At 44.8% G+C, this 25,731-nt stretch overlaps 2 protein-coding genes across 2 annotated transcripts in view; one reads left to right on the top strand and one right to left on the bottom strand.

Moving 5' to 3' along the window:
* Positions 1-25,731, bottom strand: part of LOC138786760 (zinc finger protein 84-like) — a 790,489-nt gene that overhangs the window by 591,336 nt on the left and 173,422 nt on the right. The window lies entirely within an intron of this gene.
* Positions 10,076-11,986, top strand: LOC138787619 (zinc finger protein 660-like). The gene is made up of 3 exons (XM_069964960.1): positions 10,076-10,090; positions 10,272-10,578; positions 10,823-11,986. Exons 1-3 carry the CDS (start codon positions 10,076-10,078, stop codon positions 11,581-11,583), a joined length of 1,083 nt encoding a protein of 360 aa, XP_069821061.1. The 3' UTR covers positions 11,584-11,986.

Raw genomic sequence — 25,731 nt, forward strand, 5'->3', positions numbered from 1 at the left:
ATACAAATATTAGTTTTTACAAAGTCTACTGCTTCAGGCCCCCTTCACACGTCCGGAAAATCTGTCCGGATTTCCTATCAGGAAATCCGGACGGATTTCCGGACTCATAGACTAACATTAGACACGGACACCCTTCCGGATTTTTCCGGAAGGGTGTCCGTTCCGGAAAATAGGACCGGATTTTTTAGATCCTGTCCTATTTTCGTCCGGAAATCCGGCACGGACGCCCCCATAGAAGTCTATGGGAGCGCCGGAATCACGGGCATTTTCCTGATGTATATCAGGAAAGTGCCCGCGATTCCGGACTGGTAGAGAGCCAGCCCCGGCCGCCGTCCGATCACCTGCACACCCCCATCCCCCCCGCACCGCACCGCACACGCTGCCCGGCACTACAGATCCCCCCCCCGCCGCCGCCGCCGCATCTGACCCTCTCAACCCCCCCACCCCCCCCCACCCCCCGGGAACTCACCACCGGGCCGGCCGCCGGATGCTCCAGTACCTCCGCCGCGACCCCGCCGCCGCCGCCCCCGCCGCCGCCGCATCTGACCCTCTCCCCCCCCCCCCCCCGGGAACTCACCACCAGGCCGCCCGCCGGATGCTCCGCACCTCCGACCGCCGCCGCTGCCCGGACCTCAGCACTGCACTCTGACCCGGACCCCAACCTCGCGGCCCCGACAGAGCAGGATCCGGGACAGGTGAGATTAGGGCTACTACTCCCACCATGCTCTGCTGGCAGGCCATGATGGGAGTTGTAGTTCTGCAGCCTGTGGCCATCCAGGTTGCAGAAGTACAACTCCCATCATGGCTCTGCTGGCAGGCCATGATGGGTGTTGTAGTTCTGCAGCCTGTGGCCATCCAGGTTGCAGAAGTACAACTCCCATCATGGCTCTGCTGGCAGGCCATGATGGGTGTTGTAGTTCTGCAGCCTGTGGCCATCCAGGTTGCAGAAGTACAACTCCCATCATGGCTCTGCTGGTAGGCCATGATGGGAGTTGTAGTTCTGCAGCCTGTGGCCATCCAGGTACACGGGTACCTGTGATTTATGTTGGCATACTAGACAATATTATCTCATCAGGAAATCCTGAAGGTTTTTCCTGATGGTTTCCTGATGGTAAAAACGGATTACTGTCAGGAAATCCTGATACTATCCTGATGACATTTAAGGTCTCCTGATCAGGATTTCCTGACAGTAAAAACTGACACGGACGTGTGAAGGGGGCCTCAGTTTTTAAAATGGCAATTTGCATATACTCCAGAATGTTATACAGAGTGATCAGCTTAACAGTAATTACTTGCAAAGTCAATATTTGCCTAGAAAATCCCCCAAAACACATTTCCACATCATTGCAGCCCTGCCTTAAAAGGACCAGCTAACATTGTTTCAGTGATTGCTCCATTAACACAGGTGTGGGTGCTGATGAAGACAGGGCTGGAGATCAATCTGTCATGATTAAGTAAGAATGACACAACTGGACACTTTAAAAGGAGGCTGGTGCTTGGCATCATTGTTTCTCTTCTGTTAACCATGGTTATCTCTAAAGAAACACATGCAGTTATCATTGCACTGCACAAAAATGGCCTAACAGGGAAAAGTGTCGCAGCTAGAAAGATTGCACCTCAGTCACCAATCTATCGCATCATCAAGAACTTCAAGGAGAGAGGTTCCATTGTTGCCAAAAAGGCTCCAGGGCGCAAAAGAAAGACCAGCAAGTGCAAGAACCGTCTCTTAAAAGTGTTTCAGCTGCGGGATGGGGCTACCAGCAGTGCAGAGCTTGCTCAGGAATAGCAGCAGGCAGATGTGAGGGCATCTGCACACACTGTGAGGCGGAGAGTCTTGGAGCAAGGCCTGGTCTCAAGGAGGGCAGCAAAGAAGCCACTTCTCTCCAGAAAAAACATCAGGGACAGACTGATATTCTGCAAAAGGTACAGGGAGTGGACTGCTGAGGACTGGGGGAAAGGTCCAGGGAGTGGACTGCTGAGGACTGGGGGAAAGGTCCAGGGAGTGGACTGCTGAGGACTGGGGGAAAGGTCCAGGGAGTGGACTGCTGAGGACTGGGGGAAAGGTCCAGGGAGTGGACTAATGAGGACTGGGGGAAAGTCATTGTCTCTGATGAATCCCCTTTCCGATTGTTTGGGACATCTGGAAAACAGCTTATTCGGAGAAGACGAGGTGAGCGCTACCACCAGTCTTGTCTCATGCCAACTGTAACCGGCATCCTGAAACCATTCATGTGTGGGGGTGCTTCTCAGCCAAGGGAATCGGCTCTCTCACAGTCTTGCCTAAAAACACGGCCATGAATAAAGAATGGGACCAGAATGTTCTCCAAGAGCAACTTCTCCCAACCGTCCATGAGCAATTTGGCCATCAACAATGCCTTTTCCAGCATGATGGAGCACCTTGCCATAAAGCAAAACATAGAGATTTTGGGTCCATGGCCTGGAAACTCCCCAGATCTTAATCCCATTGAGAACTTGTGGTCAATCATCAAGAGACGGGTGGACAAACAAATTCTGACAAAATGCAAGCATTGATTGTGCAAGAATGGACTGCTATCCGTCAGGATTTGGTCCAGAAGTTGATTGAGAGCAGGCGGGGAGAATTGCAGAGGTCCTGAAGAAGAAGGGACAACACTGCAAATATTGACTTGCTGCAGTAACTCAATCTGTCAGTAGAAGCTTCTGTTACTCATAATATGATTGCAATTATATTTCTGTATGTGATAAAAACATCTGACAAACACACAGAAAAACCAGAGGGCAGAGGATCATGGGAAAATATAATATTTGTGTCATTCTCTTTGGCCATGACTGTAGATATGTCAGCTAAGAAATAAACCCCCGGGATCAGCTGTGTAGTGATTAGAATATCGGCTTCTTTGTATTGTCATCAGTGCTGGTGATATATAGCTGTGGATGAGGGAGGGCCGGATGACATCCGTGCTGGTGATATATAGCTGTGGATGAGGGAGGGCCGGATGACATCAGTGCTGGTGATATATAGCTGTGGATGAGGGAGGGCCGGATGACATCAGTGCTGGTGATATATAGCTGTGGATGAGGGAGGGCCGGATGACATCAGTGCTGGTGATATATAGCTGTGGATGAGGGAGGGCCGGATTACATCAGTGCTGGTGATATATAGCTGTGGATGAGGGAGGGCCGGATGACATCAGTGCTGGTGACATATAGCTGTGGATGAGGGAGGGCCGGATGACATCAGATGGGAGGGAGGTCAGGTTGCTGGGAAGGTTCCATGATGTCATATCCTGCTCTCATTCTCAGCCTATAGTTGCTCTTCAGGATGTTGTGCATCAGACTTACTATACAGAATACAAGGTTATCAAGTATAATAACACTAAGATGTGATTCTTCTTGGCAGCTGAGTGTACCCGGAGATCAGAGGGACATCAGATATCTCCAGATATTACAGCAGATGGTCAGATCACACAAGATACATATGAAGAACCTTCTATTACCCCAGATCTACCCCCAGCCCCTCACAGCAAAGAGCTGCCATCTCATCCTGTTATACGAGTCCCATCTACTGATCCATCACAGACAAAAGAAGAGAAAGCAATTTCCTTGTTTCCACTGTGGGAAATGTTTTATTGCAAAAGTTCTTGTGGAACATCTAAGAACTCACACAGGGGAGAAGCCATTTTCATGTTCAGAATGTGAAAAATGTTTTACCCAAAAATCCACTCTTGCAGCACAAAAAAAAAGTCACAGAGAGAAACTATTTCCATGCTCAAAATGTGGGAAATGTTTTACTCACAAATCATATCGTTGAACATCTAAGAATTCACACAGGGGAGAAGCCATTTCCATGCCCCAAATGTATAAAGTGTTTTACTCAAAAATCAGCTTTTCTTAAACATCAAATAATTCACACTGGGGAGAATCCATTTTCATGTTCAGAATGCAGGAAATGTTTTACTAAGAAATCAAATCTTGTTATACATACGAGAACTTACACAGGTGAGAAGCCTTTTTCATGTTCAGAATGTGAAAAATGTTTTACCCAAAAATCCACTCTTGCAGCACAAAAAAAAGTCACAGAGAGAAACTATTTCCATGCTCAAAATGTGGGAAATGTTTTACTCACAAATCATATCGTTGAACATCTAAGAATTCACACAGGGGAGAAGCCATTTCCATGCCCCAAATGTATAAAGTGTTTTACTCAAAAATCAGCTTTTCTTAAACATCAAATAATTCACACTGGGGAGAATCCATTTTCATGTTCAGAATGCAGGAAATGTTTTACTAAGAAATCAAATCTTGTTATACATACGAGAACTTACACAGGTGAGAAGCTTTTTTCATGCTCAGAATGTGGGAAATGTTTTACTCAGAAATCAAATCTTGTTACACATCGAAAAACTCACAGTGAAATTTGATAACTGTCCGTAATTTTTAACAAATATCTGTCGTCCTGGAATTGATGGGCTTAGAATATTTGACATTAAAGTATATGTACTCTCTGCTCTCTGTCTCTGATTCTCTTCAAAGACCTTATCAGAAACCCTGATCCTGTATGTAAATGAGCGCTGATCCTACATACACACATACAGCTCAGCTACATGTACATTACAGACATACAGCTCAGCTACATGTACATTACACATATACAGCTCAGCTACATGTACATTACACATATACAGCTCAGCTACATGTACATTACACATACAGCTCAGCTACATGTACATTACATATATACAGCTCAGCTACATGTACATTACACATATATACAGCTCAGCTACATGTACATTACACATATATACAGCTCAGCTACATGTACATTACACACATACAGCTCAGCTACATGTACATTACACATATACAGCTCAGCTACATGTACATTACACATATATACAGCTCAGCTACATGTACATTACACACATATATACAGCTCAGCTACATGTACATTACACACACATATACAGCTCTGCTACATGTACATTATACACATACAGCTCAGCTACATGTACATTACACATATACAGCTCAGCTACATGTACATTTCACACATACAGCTCAGCTACATGTACATTACACATATATAGCTCAGCTACATGTACATTACACACATACAGCTCAGCTACATGTACATTACACATATACAGCTCAGCTACATGTACATTACACACATATACAGCTCATCTACATGTACATTACACACATACAGCTCAGCTACATGTACATTACACACATACAGCTCAGCTACATGTACATTACACACATACAGCTCATGTACATTACATACATACAGCTCAGCTACATGTACATTACACACATACAGCTCAGCTACATGTACATTATACACATACAGCTCAGCTACATGTACATTACACATATACAGCTCAGCTACATGTACATTACACACATACAGCTCAGCTACATGTACATTACACACATACAGCTCAGCTACATGTACATTACACACATATACAGCTCAGCTACATGTACATTACACATATATACAGCTCAGCTACATGTACATTACACATATACAGCTCAGCTACATGTACATTACACACATACAGCTCAGCTACATGTACATTACACACATATACAGCTCAGCTACATGTACATTACACATATACAGCTCAGCTACATGTACATTACACATATATACAGCTCAGCTACATGTACATTACACATATACAGCTCAGCTACATGTACATTACACACATACAGCTCAGCTACATGTACATTACACACATACAGCTCAGCTACATGTACATTACACACATATACAGCTCAGCTACATGTACATTACACACATACAGCTCAGCTACATGTACATTACACACATACAGCTCAGCTACATGTACATTACACATATACAGCTCAGCTACATGTACATTACACACATACAGCTCAGCTACATGTACATTACACACATACAGCTCTGCTACATGTACATTACACACATACAGCTCAGCTACATGTACATTACACACATACAGCTCAGCTACATGTACATTACACATATACAGCTCAGCTACATGTACATTACACATATACAGCTCAGCTACATGTGCATTACACACATACAGCTCAGCTACATGTACATTACACATATACAGCTCAGCTACATGTACATTACACATATACAGCTCAGCTACATGTACATTACACACATACAGCCCAGCTACATGTACATTACACACATATACAGCTCAGCTACATGTACATTACACACATACAGCTCAGCTACATGTACATTACACATATACAGCTCAGCTACATGTACATTACACATATACAGCTCAGCTACATGTACATTACACATACAGCTCAGCTACATGTACATTACATATATACAGCTCAGCTACATGTACATTACATATATACAGCTCAGCTACATGTACATTACACATATATACAGCTCAGCTACATGTACATTACACACATACAGCTCAGCTACATGTACATTACACATATACAGCTCAGCTACATGTACATTACACATATATACAGCTCAGCTACATGTACATTACACACATACAGCTCAGCTACATGTACATTACACATATACAGCTCAGCTACATGTACATTACACATATATACAGCTCAGCTACATGTACATTACACATATACAGCTCAGCTACATGTACATTACACATATACAGCTCAGCTACATGTACATTACACACATACAGCTCAGCTACATGTACATTACATATATACAGCTCAGCTACATGTACATTACACACATATACAGCTCAGCTACATGTACATTACACACATATACAGCTCAGCTACATGTACATTACACATATACAGCTCAGCTACATGTACATTACACACATACAGCTCATCTACATGTACATTACACATATACAGCTCAGCTACATGTACATTACACATATACAGCTCAGCTACATGTACATTACACACACATACAGCTCAGCTACATGTACATTACACATATACAGCTCAGCTACATGTACATTACACATATACAGCTCAGCTACATGTACATTACACACATATACAGCTCAGCTACATGTACATTACACACATACAGCTCAGCTACATGTACATTACACATATATACAGCTCAGCTACATGTACATTACACACATACAGCTCAGCTACATGTACATTACACACATACAGCTCAGCTACATGTACATTACACACATACAGCTCAGCTACATGTACATTACACATATACAGCTCAGCTACATGTACATTACACACATACAGCTCAGCTACATGTACATTACACACAGATACAGCTCAGCTACATGTACATTACACACATATACAGCTCAGCTACATGTACATTACACACATACAGCTCAGCTACATGTACATTACACACATATACAGCTCAGCTACATGTACATTACACACATACAGCTCAGCTACATGTACATTACACACATACAGCTCAGCTACATGTACATTACACACATACAGCTCAGCTACATGTACATTACACACATACAGCTCAGCTACATGTACATTACACACATATACAGCTCAGCTACATGTACATTACACACATATACAGCTCAGCTACATGTACATTACACATATACAGCTCAGCTACATGTACATTACACACAGGGCTCTGCTGCAGGCATATATAACACACACATACACAGCTCTGCTCCACACACATTACACACACACAGCTCTGCTCCACACACATCACTTCAGCTCATCCAGCACAGCAGAGTCCTGCATACACTGAGCAGCCGCCCCTGATCATGTGACTCCTCCTCCTCCATGTGACTGATCACATGACTGTGACATCATGGCAGGTCCTGGAAGCACAGGGGAAGCACACGGCTCCTGTATCTGCAGCTGGAGGTACAGTATATATATATATATGGGTGTGGCTGTGTATCCGCATGCGGCTGTGTCCCTTATCCCCTAGCTGCTGCTGCTGCTGGTCGCTCCGTCCTGTGTCCATCTGCTTCTTCCTGCAGCTTCTCCCGCTCTGCGCCTCCTGCAGGATTGAGCTCCCCCTAGTGGCCGGCGTGCGCCTCTTCACCTGTATTTATAGCTCCTCTCAGGTTCTGGAGAGTTCTAGGCTGTTGAGGGTATATATAGCCGCAGCCTCCCCACCTCTGTGCTCAGCATACAATGGCGGTGCTCCTCTGTAATCTGCCGCCCTGCTGTTTGGATCTTGCTCCTTGTCTGATTCTCAGCTCCAGTCTGAACAGCGCCTTCTCATATTTGCACATGTGATCACAGAAGAAGCGGATCTAGTCCCAGGCCCCTTAGACTCCGCTCCTTGGAGAAGGTACATGAGCACTGCCGGGTCCATCTGTTATAGGATTATTTATATATATATATATATATATATATATATATATATATGACCTGTTGCCCTTGGTTACGACTCTCCGGGCATCCACTTTCTTGGGTCACACATGCTCAGTTCAGTTGCAGTCACATGATCCGTCCCTTTAGTACTGGCAGTTGGTTTTCACTTCCCATGGAAACAAGGGGGATTGTGGGAAAGTGTCCGCCCTGTTGCCTGGCAACCTCAGTGGTCTATGGTTATAATTAAAGCCTAGGTGATTTCCAGCATACAGAATTGCCGGAAGTTTCGCAGAGTTCCATTATAATTCCGTATACTGCTGGTTATAGCCGTTTTGAGCGAAGATGAAGGGGCAGAAAGCTGACGGACATGTCTGCCCCGCTGTTCTAGCCATTGGCTTGTGAATGAGTTTTTTTATTGGATAATTGATAATAGAATTGGCTCCTCCTCCACCACAGCAACTGGGAGGAGGGGGGGGGGGGCGACAGATGATAAATATCACATGACCATAGTGTACCAGATCATTTACATCCGTAATCACTCAGATGGATCCAGATCTCTGTGGAGAAACATGGCCGGTCAGATGGATCCAGATCTCTGTGGAGAAACATGGCCGGTCAGATGGATCCAGATCTCTATGACGCTGTTGTGATGGGGGGCAGGATTTAGCATACACTCTTCCTGTCAGGTGTGAGCAGCCAATCCAGGTAGAGGACATGTAATGGTGGGGGGATGTGTTCTTGGCGCCTCTGATACCTGTGGATGCACATTGATGGTGTATAGCGGTCATGTGCCATATGTGCTGTCATCACCGCTGCTGCCACTGACTGGTTGTAGCGATCAGGTGAAGATGCGGCATGTTTCATCCTCATCCATAGAGAAACAGAGACAATAAGATATTCACCTCATGTTCCATCCGAGAGAGAAAACCTCATCTACACCGATATCTCCTCTAATGTTTCCTCTTATATCTTCTATAGTTGTATCTTTTATATGGGATTTTATGTTGTTTTTTTACATTTTTTTAATCTATTTTCTATCCAGGTAACTGAAGTACAGGAACAATGATGGAGAGAGACAGAGACAAGATGGCGGAGAGGATAATAACCCTCACCCTACACATACTCTTCCTGCTTACTGGGGAGGTGAGGGATTCTGGGAGTGATGTCATCATGACCTCATTCTTATCTATGGAATAACAGATGGATAGGACTGGGGAGGTGAGGGATTCTGGGAGTGATGTCATCATGACATCATTCTTATCTATGGAATAACAGATGGATAGGACTGGAGAGGTGAGGGATTCTGGGAATGGATGGAGTGATAGTAATGTGTCTCTCCATACACAGGATTACACAGTAGTGAAGAAGTCCTCTAGTGGGCGCTGTGGGGCCCCTGGGTGTGAAGGATGGGGAAGAACCCTGAGCCCAATCCCGGGGCCCCTGATACATGAGGAAATGGAGGAAGAGAAGATCCTAGAAGTCACCAACAAGATGGTGGAGCTGCTGAGTGGAGAGGTGAGACTGTGGCTGCTGGGAATGCTAGGACATTATACAGTAACACCACTGGAGGGGTGGGGGGGATGACTGTGTGATCATTGTGTGTGTCAGGTTCCTATAAGGTGTCAGGACGTGGCGGTCTATTTCTCCATGGAGGAGTGGGAGTATGTAGAAGGACGCAAGGATCAGTACAAGGATGTGATGCTGGAGGATCAGCAGCCCCTCCCATCAGCAGGTAATAGACAGGACTATATACACACCTCCTCTCTGTATTATCTGGATGGAAAGAATGAATTCAGTCTCTGTATGTGTTCCCTCCAGTCAGATCCAGTAAGAGAACAGCACCAGAGAGATGTCCCCGTCCTCTTCTCCCACAGGATCAGGATCAGGTAGATGGACATGTTCCCTATGATCTGTACATCCCACCTGACTTCTCCTCCTGTCTGATAACACTTACAATATTTCTCTCTCATCTTGTGAATCAGGGGGAAGATAGAAACAATAATGATGCTACAGACATAATAGTAAAGGAAGAGACAGATGTGAGCGGTAATGAGCAGTATAAAGAGAACATCACTACAGGGAAGAATCTGAACAGTTTCAATGCTACAGAGTTAAGAGTAAAAGAAGAAGAGGAGGAGGAGAATACGGATGTGAGCAGTGATGAGAATTTCACTACAGAAAAGCATCTAAACTGTATTTATCCTACAGACAAGATGATAAAAAAAGAAGAGACAGATGACGGCAGTGATGAGCAGTGTAAGGTGGACATTACCACAGGTAACCGCCCAGGTGAGTAGTGACCATTTTATTTCAAGTAGGACTGATAAGAAGTAAAAATTACAATTTTACAAAATATTACTTTATTATTTAAAATAAAAGATCGCTCTTCCTTTCAAGACAATTTTTTAAATAGAAAAATAAAAACATCCAAAAATATATGTGGTATAATCACCCTCATAACAACCTGAACAATAAAATTCTTATTATTTATCCCACATGGTGAATGCTGTAAAATCTGTGTTTTCTTTGGCAGGTGAGTGTACCCGGAGATCAGAGGGACATCAGATATCTCCAGATATTACAGCAGATGGTCAGATCACACAAGATACATATGAAGAACATTCTATTCCCCCAGATATACCCTCAGCCCCTCACAGCAAAGAGCTGGCATCTCATCCTGTTATACAAGTCCCATCTACTGATCCATCACAGACTGTTACGACAAATAGGAAGACGCAATATTCTTGTTCACACTGTGGAAAATGTTTTATTAAAAAAGGAAATCTTGTTGAACATCAGAGAATTCACACAGGGGAAAAGCCATTTGCATGTTCAGAATGTGGGAAATGTTTTGCTCATAAATCAACTTATGTTAGACATAAAAATCTGCACTTTGAGGAGAGGCCGTTCTCCTGTGAAGAATGTGAGCTGTACTTCACCCAGAAATCACAATTTGATGAACATCAACAGTATCACATTGGGGGGGAACAATTTTCATGCCCCAAATGTGGTAAATGTTTTTCTCTTAAATCCAATCTTGTTAAACATCTGAGAACTCACACAGGGGAGAAGTTCTGTTCGTGCTTAAAATGTGGCAAATATTTTACTCAGAGGTCATCTCTTGTCGAACATCAAAAAATTCACAAAAAGGAGAAGCTTATTCGATGCTCAGAATGTGGGGAATGTTTTACAAGTCAATCAAATCTTGATAAGCATAGAAGCTCCCATAGGAGGAAAGCTGCCGTCATGGACCAGATTTTAGAAACTTTTTGCTCCGATACTGATTCTTCTTAACCCCTTAAGGACAGAGCCAATTTCGATTTTTGTGTTTTCGGTTTTTCCTCCTTGTGCTTAAAAGGCCACACAGAGCACTTGCATTTTTCCACCTAGAAACCCACATGAGCCCTTATTTTTTGCGTCACTAATTGTACTTTGCAATGACGGCTGAATTTTTGCATAAAGTACACTGCGAAACCAGAAAAAAATTCAAAGTGTGGTGAAATTGAAAATAAAAAACGCATTTTGTTTATTTGGGGGAAATGTGTTTTTACGCCATTCACCCTGGGGTAAAACTGACTTGTTATATATGTTCCTCAAGTCGTTACGATTACTATGATATATAACATGTATAACTTATATTGTATCTGATGGCCTGTAAAAAATTCAAACCATTGTTAACAAATATACGTCACTTAAAATCGCTCCATTCCCGGCTTATAGCGCTTTTATCCTTTGGTCTATGGGGCTGTGCGAGGTGTCATTTTTTGCGCCATGATGTGATCTTTCTATCGGTACCTTGATTGCGCATATACGACTTTTTGATCGCTTTTTATTACAATTTTCCTGGATTTGATGCGACCAAAAATGCGCAATTTTGCACTTTAGGATTTTTTTGCGCTGACGACGTTTACCGTGCGAGATCAGGAATGTGATTAATTATTAGTTTGGGCGATTACGCACGCGGCGATACCAAACATGTTTATTTATTTACTTTTATTTATAACCTGGGAAAAGGGGGGTGATTCAGACTTTTATTAGGGGAGGGGGCTTTTTACTAATAATGACACTTTTTTTTTTACTTTTACACATATACTAGAAGCCCCCCTGGGGTTAGAGTTATTCCCCCCTGGGGTTAGGGTTATTCCCCCCCGGGGTTAGGGTTATTCCCCCTAGGGGACTTCTAGTATAAGTGCTTTGATCTCTCATTGAGATCTCTGCAGCATAGATATGCTTTCGGCTGCTGCAGCCGGAAACAAACGAGTGCCGAGCCGGGGACGGCGCCATCCTGGAGCGGGCCCCGGCCGGCTTCAGTTACGGAGATCGCTCCTCCGGGATAACATCCCGGAGGAGCGATCTCCCCACTAGACACCAGGGATGACGCTGCGTCCGGTAATCGGATGCAGCTGTCATGTTTGACAGCTGCATCTGATTACTGTATTAGCGGGCACGGCGATCGGACCGTGCCCGCTAATACCTGCGGTCCCGGGCTACAAGTGGCACCCGGGACCGCCGCGGTTCAGAGCGCGGCTGCCGCGCGGCCCCGCTCTGAACTCCCTTACTGGCATCAGGGCGTAAATTTACGCCCGATGTCGTTAAGGGGTTAAACATCAAAAAAAAGCTTGATCAGAGGAGAAGCCGTTTTCATGCTCAGAATGTGGGAAATGTTTTACTCGGGAAAAAATATCTGTTATCCAGGAAGGAAATAGAATCGATGTGCTCTGAATATTTGACATTAAGATATATACATTATATACCATTACCATAATAAAAGACTGTACAGTCGGCTCTCTGTCTCTGGTTCTCCATGGTAGAAGCCCTGATCCCGCACAGGAACGCCGCTGAGGAGGAAGAGTGGACACAAAAAAAAAAAAATCACTACAGGCAGGGGGTGGGGGGAAATTGCAAAAACAATTATGCTTCCCGCTCCCAGTGCCTGTGCTGCATTACAGAGCACCTGGACCCAGCTGGCTGTCATCTTCTCCCCGGTCCTGGGTATGTCACGACTCAGCATCCACGTCCCAGACTGGTGGGATTTAGCCCCCTCAGCCAATCAGTGACTGCAGTGGTGTCCCGCCCCTGTCACTGACCGGCTGGGCTGGGCATCTATCAGTCGGGTCGGGATGTAGCTAGCTGGGAGCTCAAAAGACAGCCGGCGTGATGCTAGGTGTGGGATGTGGCTCTGCACGAGCACCTGGATCCGTTCTAGGTGACTAACCTCGGGATTGACAGGTGGCGTAACCTCTGGCATTCAGGGTCATAATATGAGAAAAAAAATGCTGTATAAATATTATACATCTGTTGGGACCATAAAACCTAGAGAGGAAATAAATATGTATATATATATATATATATATATATATATATATATACAGGGGTGCAGGGGCGTAGCTAGGGGTTCATCCTAGGGGGGGCAAGTGAGTCTGAGTGGGCCCCTGAACTGATTAGGTTACCTATAGGGAAACTCAGCAGGCGACAATGTTGTCTGAATAATAAAGGGTATTTTCTGCTACATTATACATAGTGACTCATTTCACATATATAGCCGTGTAAAAATTAAAGGGGTTCTCCAAGATTAAATAAACATAGCTGCCTTCTCCCAGACACAGCACCACTCTGCACCACTCAGAACAAAGTGAAAAACCAGCTGATCCATCCCCAGCTCCCCCACACTGCTGGCTGGGTGCACTGGTCTCTGCTGCCCCGTGTATGAGTGGCAGTACTATGATAACACTTCCTGGCAGAGAGACTGTGATAAATGACACCACAGTGATAATGGAGTGGCAGAGAGACTGTGATAAATGACACCACAGTGATAATGGAGTGGCAGTACTATGACAACACTTCCTGGCAGAGAGATCATGATAAATGACACTACAGTTATAATGGAGGTACACGCCCTGGGGGAGCTGGCTATATACTGGGACTATGGCTGTGACCAGAGATAACCCCAGGCCCAGCTGTTTAACCCCTTTGATGCCACACTCAATAGCAGCGAAACTTCTAATTAGAGGTTAGAAAAGGAGGGCCGTCTCTTGGTGATTTATCCATATATATCGCATCCCTCGGGGTGACGTATAACCGCTCATACAGCTATAATACCTGCGGAGGCTGCTGGGGGTAGTGGGTGTACCCTGAGAAGCCCCCCTGTGAGGGAGCCCTGGGCCCCCGGGAGACTCCACGGTGGCGCGCGATCACTGACTGTCACGTGATCACAGAGACCCGCGGATTAGAACCTGGCGCCAGCAGAGAAGCGCAACGTTCTGTCAGCTGACTGGTCACATGGCCCTGCACCGGTCACGTGACTAAACTGCCTGCATTGACAGCCTCGTCTACTCCAGGACACGCCGACTAGCCGCATAGCGTGTGTCCTGTCCCAGTGGAGTAACCACGTGTCGGTGTATACGGTTCTGTCCGCCTCATATACAGCAGACACTAGGTCTGATAGCGGCCCTTAGCCTCCAATTAGCGCAGCTCTGGGTGCGGGGGGATGGCGGGCGCCGCCGGCCTGCCCGGTCATAGAAACGGCCATGGACCTCAGTGGGCCCCTGCCAGTGTGGGCTGGGAGCGACCGCCCCCCCCCCTGCACCCCCCAAATTTCGCTTCTGCGGTGGTGCCTTGGATTACGAGCATAATTCATCCCGGGACCGTGCTTGTAATCCAAATCCACTCTTACACCAAGGAAAATTTTCCCATAAGAAATCATTGAAATGCAGACAATTGGTTCCACACCCCAAATATAATGATTTATTATTCTGAATAACATGTAAAACTAATGAAACAAACATTCAGAAACAGCAGAATCTGTGATCTATAAGTTACTGTACAGTATAGCAATCAGCATGTGGTATATAATATATAGTAACTGTATAACCCTGATAACACAGCAGCTGGATATGTGATCTATAAGTTACTGTACAGTATTGCAATCAGCATGTGGTATATAATGTATAGTAACTGTATAACCCTGATAACACAGCAGCTGGATATGTGATATATAAGTTACTGTACAGTATAGCAGCATGTGGTGTATAATGTATAGAAACTGTATAACCCTGATAACACAGCAGCTGGATATGTGATATATAAGTTACTGTACAGTATAGCAGCATGTGGTATATAATGTATAGTAACTGTATAACCCTGATAACACAGCAGCAGCTGGATATGTGATATATGTTACTGTACGGTATAGCAGCATGTGGTATATAATGTATAGTAACTGTATAACCCTGATAACACAGCAGCAGCTGGATATGTGATATATAAGTTACTGTACAGTATAGCAATCAGCATGTGGTATATAATGTATAGTAACTGCATAACCCTGATAACACAGCAGCTGGATATGTGATATATTAGTTACTGTACAGTATAGTAGCATGTGGTGTATAATGTATAGTAACTGTATAACCCTGATAACACAGCAGCAGCTGGATATGTGATATATGTTACTGTACAGTATAGCAGCATGTGGTATATAATGTATAGTAACTGTATAACCCTGATAACACAGCAGCAGCTGGATATGTGATATATGTTACTGTACAGTATAGCAGCATGTGGTATATAATGTATAGTAACTGTATAACCCTGATAACACAGCAGCTGGATATGTGATATATAAGTTACTGTACAGTATAGCAATCAGCATGTGGTATATAATGTATAGTAACTGTATAACCCTGATAACACAGCAGCAGCTGGATATGTGATATATGTTACTGTACAGTATAGCAGCATGTGGTATATAATGTATAGTAACTGTATAACCCTGATAACACAGCAGCTGGATATGTGATATATAAGTTACTGTACAGTATAGCAATCAGCATGTGGTATATAATGTATAGTAACTGTATAACCCTGATAACACAGCAGCTGGATATGTGATATATAAGTTACTGTACAGTATAGCAGCATGTGGTGTATAATGTATAGTAACTGTATAACCCTGATAACACAGCAGCAGCTGGATATGTGATATATAAGTTACTGTACAGTATAGCAATCAGCATGTGGTATATAATGTATAGTAACTGCATAACCCTGATAACACAGCAGCTGGATATGTGATATATTAGTTACTGTACAGTATAGTAGCATGTGGTGTATAATGTATAGTAACTGTATAACCCTGATAACACAGCAGCAGCTGGATATGTGATATATGTTACTGTACAGTATAGCAGCATGTGGTATATAATGTATAGTAACTGTATAACCCTGATAACACAGCAGCAGCTGGATATGTGATATATAAGTTACTGTACAGTATAGCAATCAGCATGTGGTGTATAATGAATAGTAACTGCATAACCCTGGTAACACAGCAGCAGTTTGTAGATACAGGAAGGAGCTGCAGATCCCCATAATGCAGTAGCGTAGTACAACAGGCTAGAATAGAGAAGCAGGGCTGCTGTCAGAGGTCTGTGTGGTCACATGACAGCAATGGGGAAGGGGGTGTGTTCAGCATGGACCAATCAGGAAGTGAGAATCACAGAGCTGTGCAGGAGGACAGTGACAGAAACTTCACTATACAGCAGTGTGAATGGCTGAGTGTGAGTGCAGGCACATTATAGCAGCAGTGTGTATAGCTGAGTGTAAGTGCAGGCACATTATAGCTGCAGTGTGTATAGCTGAGTGTGAGTGCAGGCACATTATAGCAGGAATGGAGAGGATGGGAAACACAAGGGCTGACAGATACTGCAGGGAGCATGAAGGAATGAGCAGGGCAGATGTGGGCACATACACTCTCTGTCCGGGGAGAGAGGGGTTACAGCTATGAAGAGATTACCTTCACAGTCCTGTCCAATGATGTAAGCCCCAGCCTGAAGTAGATCTGCTATGATCTGGAAGGTGAAGGAGACTTCCTGGGTCAGAGTACAGGGCTGTAGACCCCGCTATGCAGTTTGGAAAAACTGAGGTTTGGAAAAACTTTTGACATGTCATATAGACAATTGTGAAAACGAGCGTCGAGAGGACCGCACTGCAGCATGTCAGTAATATCAGTCAGACTCCATAGACAATCAGTCGAAGCCTGACTGATCACGTGCTTAGCGCAGTCTTCTCCCGGGTCAGTTTCTCAAACAAACTCAGACCCCGGCCCATCAAAACTTTTGCGTGTCTCTATGACGTGTGAAAAATGTTTCCAGATGACAGTGACACTTCTAATGACTTTTCTGAATCTGCAACAGGCCTGGACCGCCATTGGGAATAGGGCCAAGCTTGCGCCCCACAAGCCATAAATCCTTTGGACAGCGATAAGCTTTTAACGTCTTCTTCCTGGACATCCTCAGGCAGCACACTACAGGTAAATGGCTGACCCTATTGCACGGACCATAAGTGATTAGCATTAGAACAATTAACCATTCCCTGCAATAGATCCTATATAAAACACCATGTAGACTTGACACCTTGTGGATTTTTTCATGTTTTTGGTCCAAAAACCAGTTGTTCCTGTTCAACCACGAGTCACAGAGGTCGTGAACAGTTGATAACTTTCCCTTCTGTTTCTGATCTGTGGTATGAAGTTGACCCTGTTCCTTGACATATCGAAATGTGTGTCGAGCCCTGTTCTTCTACGGTTGCTATAATAGTAACAATAGTAATTGGACATGCTGAAACACCAGCAACTTTTGGGGGGCAGTACAATACCTAAATAAAATTTTTTTGCTGGACTTCTCTTTTAAAGTGACTGTACCACCAGGCCCAGGCTGAAGCACTGGAGGCGGCCGACCCACCCTTAGTGGGAGGAAACCCTAGCCCCTCTATGATAGGGTTCCATTGATTCTAATAGAGTCACGTCATGGAGGGGCTGGGGTTTCCTCCCACTAAGGGTGGGTCGGCCGCCTCCAGTGCTTCGGCCTGGGTCTGGTGGTACAGTCACTTTAAGGTTTAAACTTTGAATATCTAGGAAATGACACCAAAGATGAAGATAAGAAACAAACCTTCATCCTCAGCACCCTGTGCCTTAGATACTTCTAATCTGCTAATAATTTTCCTTTAAAATGTATCATCTGAAATACATAGTCACTAACCACCATGTGCTGCTGTGTTTTGATAACCTGTTGCCCCTGGTTACGGCCCTCCAGGCATCCGCTAGGATGGGTCACACATGCTCAGTTCAGTCGCAGTCTCCTATCTGTTCCATTAGTACTGGAAGTTTGGTTTCACTTCAGATGCAAACAAGGGGGATTGTGGGAAAGTGTCTACACTGTTGCCCGGCAACCACAGGGTCACAGTTCAAAGAGGAAACCAGGGAGGAATCAGATTTGAGTCTGATCATTTACCATTTGAATGCCAGTGGCTAAAGAAGATGGATGCCGCCCTTGGGGGTCCTGGAAACCATGGATACAGGATTGTCTTTACGCCATTCGCTAAATCTGACATTATCTATTGTTATTTTTTCTTAACTCGGTTTAATTATGACGAAACCCAATTTATATAACTTTCATTTTATTTTACTACTTTAAAACTTTTTGCGCCACGATCAGTCGTTTTTGTCGATATCCCACTTGCATACTTTATATATGACTTTTTTTTTCTGTGACGTGACCAAAAATCAACATTTACGCACTGTGGCGGTCTCTTGTGCTTACACCGTTTTCCACACGAGATCGGGAATGTGATCATTTAATCGTTCTGACAATTCCGCCTGCAAACAACAGGAGTCACTTGCAGCAAAAACCGCAGCCAAGCTGGAATACTATATACCACTGACAAAAAAAGAGAGTGGAGGAGAAGTCGTCCAATCAAAATTGCGGCAACATAATAAAGTATACTCACCTGTCCCTGTACCTCTGCAGCATCGCTCTCACCTCCGCCACAGGAAGTCATTTTCAGCCAGCTTCTACGTATGTCACAACCCCGCCTCCTTCTGCTGCGACAACACGGACCTGGCTGATAGATTGCCCACTCAGACAGTCAATGAGAGGGTGACAGCATGGAGGTGCAGGAGGATGAGGCAGCTAGTTGGGCGACAGTAGATGGGGAAGAGGGAAGAGTGCCAAAGAGGATAGCAATGCGCTGTACAATTGTATATTACTCATCTGTAAGACTACTTGAGGCATAGTTGCCAACATTTAAAAAAAAAAATGGGACACTTTAGCATTAAAAAGGGTTGTGGCTTCTTGTGGGTGTGGTCTCAGTGGGGTGTGGCCTATTATGGGTGTGGGTTCAAAATTTTTCAGTTAGAATTTACAGTCAGAACAACACAAAAGGAGCATTTTACACTCCAGTGTCAGGTACCCAGTACATTACACACCCCAGTATTATGTCCCCAGTATATAACACACCCCAGTATCAGGTCCCCAGTATATAATACACCCCAGTATCAGGTCCCCAGTATATAACACACCCCAGTATCAGGTCCCCAGTATATAATACACCCCAGTATCAGGTCCCCAGTATATTACACACACCAGTATTAGGTCCCCAGTATATTACATACCCCAGTATCTGGTCCACAGTATATTACACACACCAGTATTAGGTCCCCAGTATATTACATACCCCAGTATCTGGTCCACAGTATATTACACACCCCAGTATTAGGTTCACAGTATATTACACACTCCGTAATAGGTCCACAGTATATTACACACCGCGTAATAGGTTCTCAGTATATTACACACCCCAGTGATAGGTCCACAGTATATTACACACCTCAGTATTAGGTCCACAGTATATTACACACCCAACTCAGAGCAGGCTGAGACTCAGAGATAGTATTCTACTGACTGTACATACTGGTAGTTTGTACCCATTTGATGCAGCAGCACCCCATATTATCATACTACTACCCCCTTTATCCTACTGCTCCTCCATAATACTACTACCTCCTTCATCCTACTGCCCCTCCATCACACTACCCCTTCATCATCCCCCTGCCCCTCAATCATCATACTACTACCCCTTCATCCTCCTGCCCCTCCATCATCATACTACTACCCCTTCATCCTCCTGCCCCTCCATCATACTACTACCCCTCTCATCCTCCTGCCCCTCCATCATCATACTACTTTCCCCTTCATCCTCCTCCTGTTCTTTTATCATCATACCAGTACCCCCTTCAACATCCTCTTGTTCTTTCATCTGTATTTAAAACAAACAAAAAAAAAGCTATACTTACCTCACCAGTATGGTTCCTCTAGTCCCCCAGGGACCCCTTTCCCTGCTCTGCATGAGTGACATCACTCGCGCCGGAAGGGGGCGGGGCTTCCCAGGACATGGTTTTGCCAGGGCTGCCTCCTCAGAATCGGGACAGTCCCGGTGAAGCCGGGACTGTTGGCAACTATGCTTGAGGTAGCAGAGTACAGCACTTGGCTAACTTCAGTAGTGATAACTGATAAGCGAACCTCATGTTTTCCTGGCAGCCCTAGGACAGCATCCAGTTTCTAGACGCCGGGAACTGAACGTGAATGGTTCGAGTTCGCCGGTGTGGGCACTTTTCAGATTTTCGCTCATCGCAGACCTTTGACCCTGCAGAACATCGCATAACAGTAACAGCGTACAGAAACCTCCGTAAATAAAACTCACACACGGCTCTGGTGCGCAGCACAATTCTCCACACACAGACTGACTGAAGATAGCTCCGCCCACCCAAGAGGCTGGTCACATGGGCATGATGTCATCACAGGTCCTTCATTCCACTTGGAAATTGTTTCTACCTCTAAGATAGCTCCGCCCACACAAGAGGCTGGTCACATGGGCATGATGTCATCACAGGTCCTTCATGAACAACTGCAGGAATAACGCAGAACTCCTGTACAGCAGATCTGCAGGTGGAGGTGTATATATATATATATATATATATGTGGAGGTATGTACACATTAGGATTATTAACCCTTTCCAGATACAATGCCGTTACGGCTCTGGCTACACGGCGACTCCATCATTCATAGTGAATTGCGCTGCGTCCTACAGTCTGTGGCTAGCGGTGTGACGCCAGTCACTTGTATGTGTGATAGAGTCGCCGTGTAGCCCCAGACTTAGCAGATTTATTTTTACACCCCGTCATTTCAAATTCGACTAACAGCCGTTAATTCTGAATATCGGCCTCTTTTACAAATAATGGCCGTCATTATAAAATAACCGCTGTTATCTGGCGCTCTTCCTGTCAGGTGTGAGCAGCCAATCCAGGTAGAGGACATGTAATGGTGGGGGGATGTGTTCTTGGCGCCTCTGATACCTGTGGATGCACATTGATGGTGTATAGCGGTCATGTGCCATATGTGCTGTCATCACCGCTGCCACCACTGACTGGTTGTAGCGATCAGGTGAAGATGCAAAATGTTTCATCCTCATCCATAGAGAAACAGAGACAATAAGATATTCAGCTCATGTTCCATCCGGGAGAGAAAACCTCATCTACACCGATATCTCCTCTAATCTTTCCTCTTATATCTTCTATACTTGTATCTTTTATATGGGATTTATGTGGTTTTTACATTATTTTATCTTCTTTTCATCCAGGTAACAGAAATACAGGATCAATGATGGAGAGAGACAGAGACAAGATGGCCGAGAGGATAATAACCCTCACCCTACACATACTCTTCCTGCTTACTGGGGAGGTGAGGGATTCTGGGAGTGATGTCATCATGACATCATTCTTATCTATAGAATAACAGATGGATAGGACTGGAGAGGTGAGGGATTCTGGGAGTGATGTCATCATGACATCATTCTTATCTATGGAATAACAGATGGATAGGACTGGAGAGGTGAGGGATTCTGGGAGTGATGTCATCATGACATCATTCTTATCTATGGAATAACATGGATAGGACTGGAGAGGTGAGGGATTCTGGGAATGGATGGAGTGATAGTAATGTGTCTCTCCATACACAGGATTACACAGTAGTGAAGAAGTCCTCTAGTGGGCGCTGTGGGGCCCCTGGGTGTGAAGGATGGGGAAGAACCCTGAGCCCAATCCCGGGGCCCCTGATACATGAGGAAATGGAGGAAGAGAAGATCCTAGAAGTCACCAACAAGATGGTGGAGCTGCTGAGTGGAGAGGTGAGACTGTGGCTGCTGGGAATGCTGGGACATTATACAGTAACACCACTGGAGGGGTGGGGGGGATGACTGTGTGACCATTGTGTGTGTCAGGTTCCTATAAGGTGTCAGGACGTGGCGGTCTATTTCTCCATGGAGGAGTGGGAGTATGTAGAAGGACACAAGGATCAGTACAAGGATGTGATGCTGGAGGATCAGCAGCCCCTCCCATCAGCAGGTAATAGACAGGACTATATACACACCTCCTCTCTGTATTATCTGGATGGAAAGAATGAATTCAGTCTCTGTATGTGTTCCCTCCAGTCAGATCCAGTAAGAGAACAGCACCAGAGAGATGTCCCCGTCCTCTTCTCCCACAGGATCAGGATCAGGTAGATGGAGATGTTCCCTATGATGTGTAGATGTGAGGCTCTTGCTCTCAGTCTCGGTTTATCCTACACTGTTATATGGATGATACTTGTGTAATGAGGAAGGTGGAGATAGTTGATAAAGCCGGCTATAGACATTACATGGTGTCTGGATCTTATCCCAGTTTCTTGCTATGGATCTGATCCTGTACTTCCTCTGAGACAAACCCCAAATGTGTCTGGCAGAGGCCGATCTCTTCCACTGAGACAACCTGAAGCCGGCCTAGCCATGCCTTATATACAGGGCCGTTTCTGCCATGAAGCCAAATGAGTTTATTGCTCAGGCCTCAGATATTTTAAGTCTCTGAGGGGCGGCATGTTCTGTGGAGCGGCCATAAATGATACTGTCTGCTACCACTGACTTCATTGACCCCGTAACCTGCAATAATTGCTTGCCACAGATGTAGAATGCAAGGAAGCCAGGACTGCAAACACTTTGCAGGTATTGTTATATGTGTCAGACATCACTGCACTACAAATGATGAGTACCCCTTTATATGGAGCACCAGGTGTAATGGTAGTATGACCATGAATAGGATCACCAGGAGCAGTCACAATGCATTGCCACTTGTATAATTCAGGGGCTTTTATTCTGGATAGGCAATAAAGATTGAAGAATTGTTTACACTCGTGGAATTGAAAACTTTTTCTGTCTTGTCCTCACAAAGTATGGAAGATAGAGCTTGAATAGGGCAAGTTATGGTGGAGCTGGATTATGTGTATGATCTTTTTTTAAGCTGCAGATTTTCTTTGTAGGTGGCAAAACTTCCAAAATTGGCAGAGTATCAAATGCTTATTTTCCTCGCTGTAGATGTGGACGTTTCTCTATATTCCAAACTTTTTTCTATATTATTACAAGTAAAGAATTGTGGAGAGCCAAGGCCACAGCCGGCATCCATACTCTCATACCGCCCATGATAATGATGATGATTATTTATTTATAAAGCCCCCTTGATTCCAGAGCGCTATAGACATGATAGGTGGTGACAAACTGAGCATTACAAGATCAGAACACATTACATGAAAGAGGTAAATAGTAGACTGGTACATGAGGAGGGAGGACCCTGCCCACAAGGGCTTACACTCCACAAGGTAAGGGGAGGGAAACAGAAGGTAAAGTGCAGCCAGTCACAGTATGATGCAGAGGTATTTCAGGTTGTAGCCTGGTTTATAGAGCTGGGTGTAGGTATAGAGATGGGTTTTAAGGTTACATTTCATGGTCTTGATGGTGGGTGAGAGCCGGATGTATCAGGGTAGTAAGTTCCAGAGTATGGGGAGGCTTGGGCAAAATCTTGGAGGCAGTTGTGCGAGGTACGAACAAGGGGGGGATGAAAAAAGGAGGTCATTGTGAGGATCAGAGGTTGTGTGAGGGACAGTAGTGGGATATCAGGTCAGAGATGTACAGAGGGGACAGGGTGTGATGGCCTTGTACGTCATGGTGAACAAATTCAAAATGAGTTTGTTGGGCAATGGGAGGCAGTGAAGGGATTGGCAGAGAGAGGGGAAAGATTGATCAGTCGGGCAGCAGAGTTAAGGATACACTGGAGGGGAGCAAGGGAGTTAGATGGAGGCCAGAGAGGAGGAGGTTACAGTTGTCAGGGGTGAGAAAAGAGCGGATTCTGGAAATGTTTTTGAGGTGAAGACGGCAGGAGGTTTTCAGGGTCTGGATGTGCGGTTTAAAAGACAGGGTAGAATCAAAGGTGACCCCAAGGCAGCAGAGTTGGGGGACAGGGACAGAATGCAGCCATTGATAGTGATTGATAAATTAGACGGCGGGGTGGAGCGAGATGGGGAAAAGATGATTAGTTCTGTTTTGTCGATGTTGAGCTTTAGAAAGTGGGAAGAGAAGGAGGATATGGCCGATAGACACTCTGGGATCCCGGATAGCAGGAGGAGGGAATGGTCAACTATGTCAAAGGCAGAAGAGGTCAAGGAGATGGAGCAGAGTATTGGGGTGAGGCTTTGGCGGTTAGCAGTTCATTGGCCACTTTGGTGAGGGCAGTTTCTGTGGAGCGGTGGGGGCGGAAGCCAGATTGTAGGGGGACAAAGAGGGAGTTGGATGAAAGATGGGAGGATGGTTTATGGTAGACATGTTGTTCAAGGGATTTTGAGGCAAAGGGGAGAAGTAAGATGGAGCGGTAGCTGGATAAGGAGGTAGGGTCAAGGGATGGCTGTGTGAGGATGGGTGTGATGGTTGCATGTTTGTATGAAGAGAGAAAGATGCCAGAGGTTAGTGATAGATTGAAGAGATGAAAAAGTTCTGGGACAGACGCTGAGCTAAGGTTCGGGATGAGGTGGGATGGGATCGAGTCAAGCGCGCAGAAACCAAGTCAGTAGATGTCATGATGGTGTATAGCGGTCATGTGCCATATGTGCTGTCATCACCACTGCCGCCAGTGACTGGTTGTAGCGATCAGGTGAAGATGCGACATGTTTCATCCTCATCCATAGAGAAACAGAGACAATAAGATATTCAGCTCATGTTCCATCCGGGAGAGAAAACCTCATCTACACCGATATCTCCTCTAATGTTTCCTCTTATATCTTCTATAGTTGTATCTTTTATATGGGATTTATGTGTTTTTTTTAATTATTTCATCTTTCCATTCAGGTAACTAAAATACTAGATCCTATATTAACTTCCCTGTTTCATCAGTCAAGGATGCAGAGAGACAGATACAAGATGGCGGAGAGGATAAGAAGCCTCACCCTACACATACTCTTCCGGCTTACTGGAGAGGTGAGGGATTCTGGGAGTGATGTTATCATGACATCATTCTTATCTATGGAATAACAGATGGATAGGACTGGAGAGGTGAGGGATTCTGGGAGTGATGTCATCATGACATCATTCTTATCCATGGAATAACAGATGGATAGGACCGGAGAGGTGAGGGATTCTGGGAGTGATGTCATCATGACATCATTCTTATCCATGGAATAACAGATGGATAGGACCGGAGAGGTGAGGGATTCTGGGAGTGATGTCATCATGACATCATTCTATCTATGGAA

This window comes from Dendropsophus ebraccatus, chromosome 3 (genome assembly GCF_027789765.1).
Source record: "Dendropsophus ebraccatus isolate aDenEbr1 chromosome 3, aDenEbr1.pat, whole genome shotgun sequence".
Taxonomy (NCBI): domain Eukaryota; kingdom Metazoa; phylum Chordata; class Amphibia; order Anura; family Hylidae; genus Dendropsophus; species Dendropsophus ebraccatus.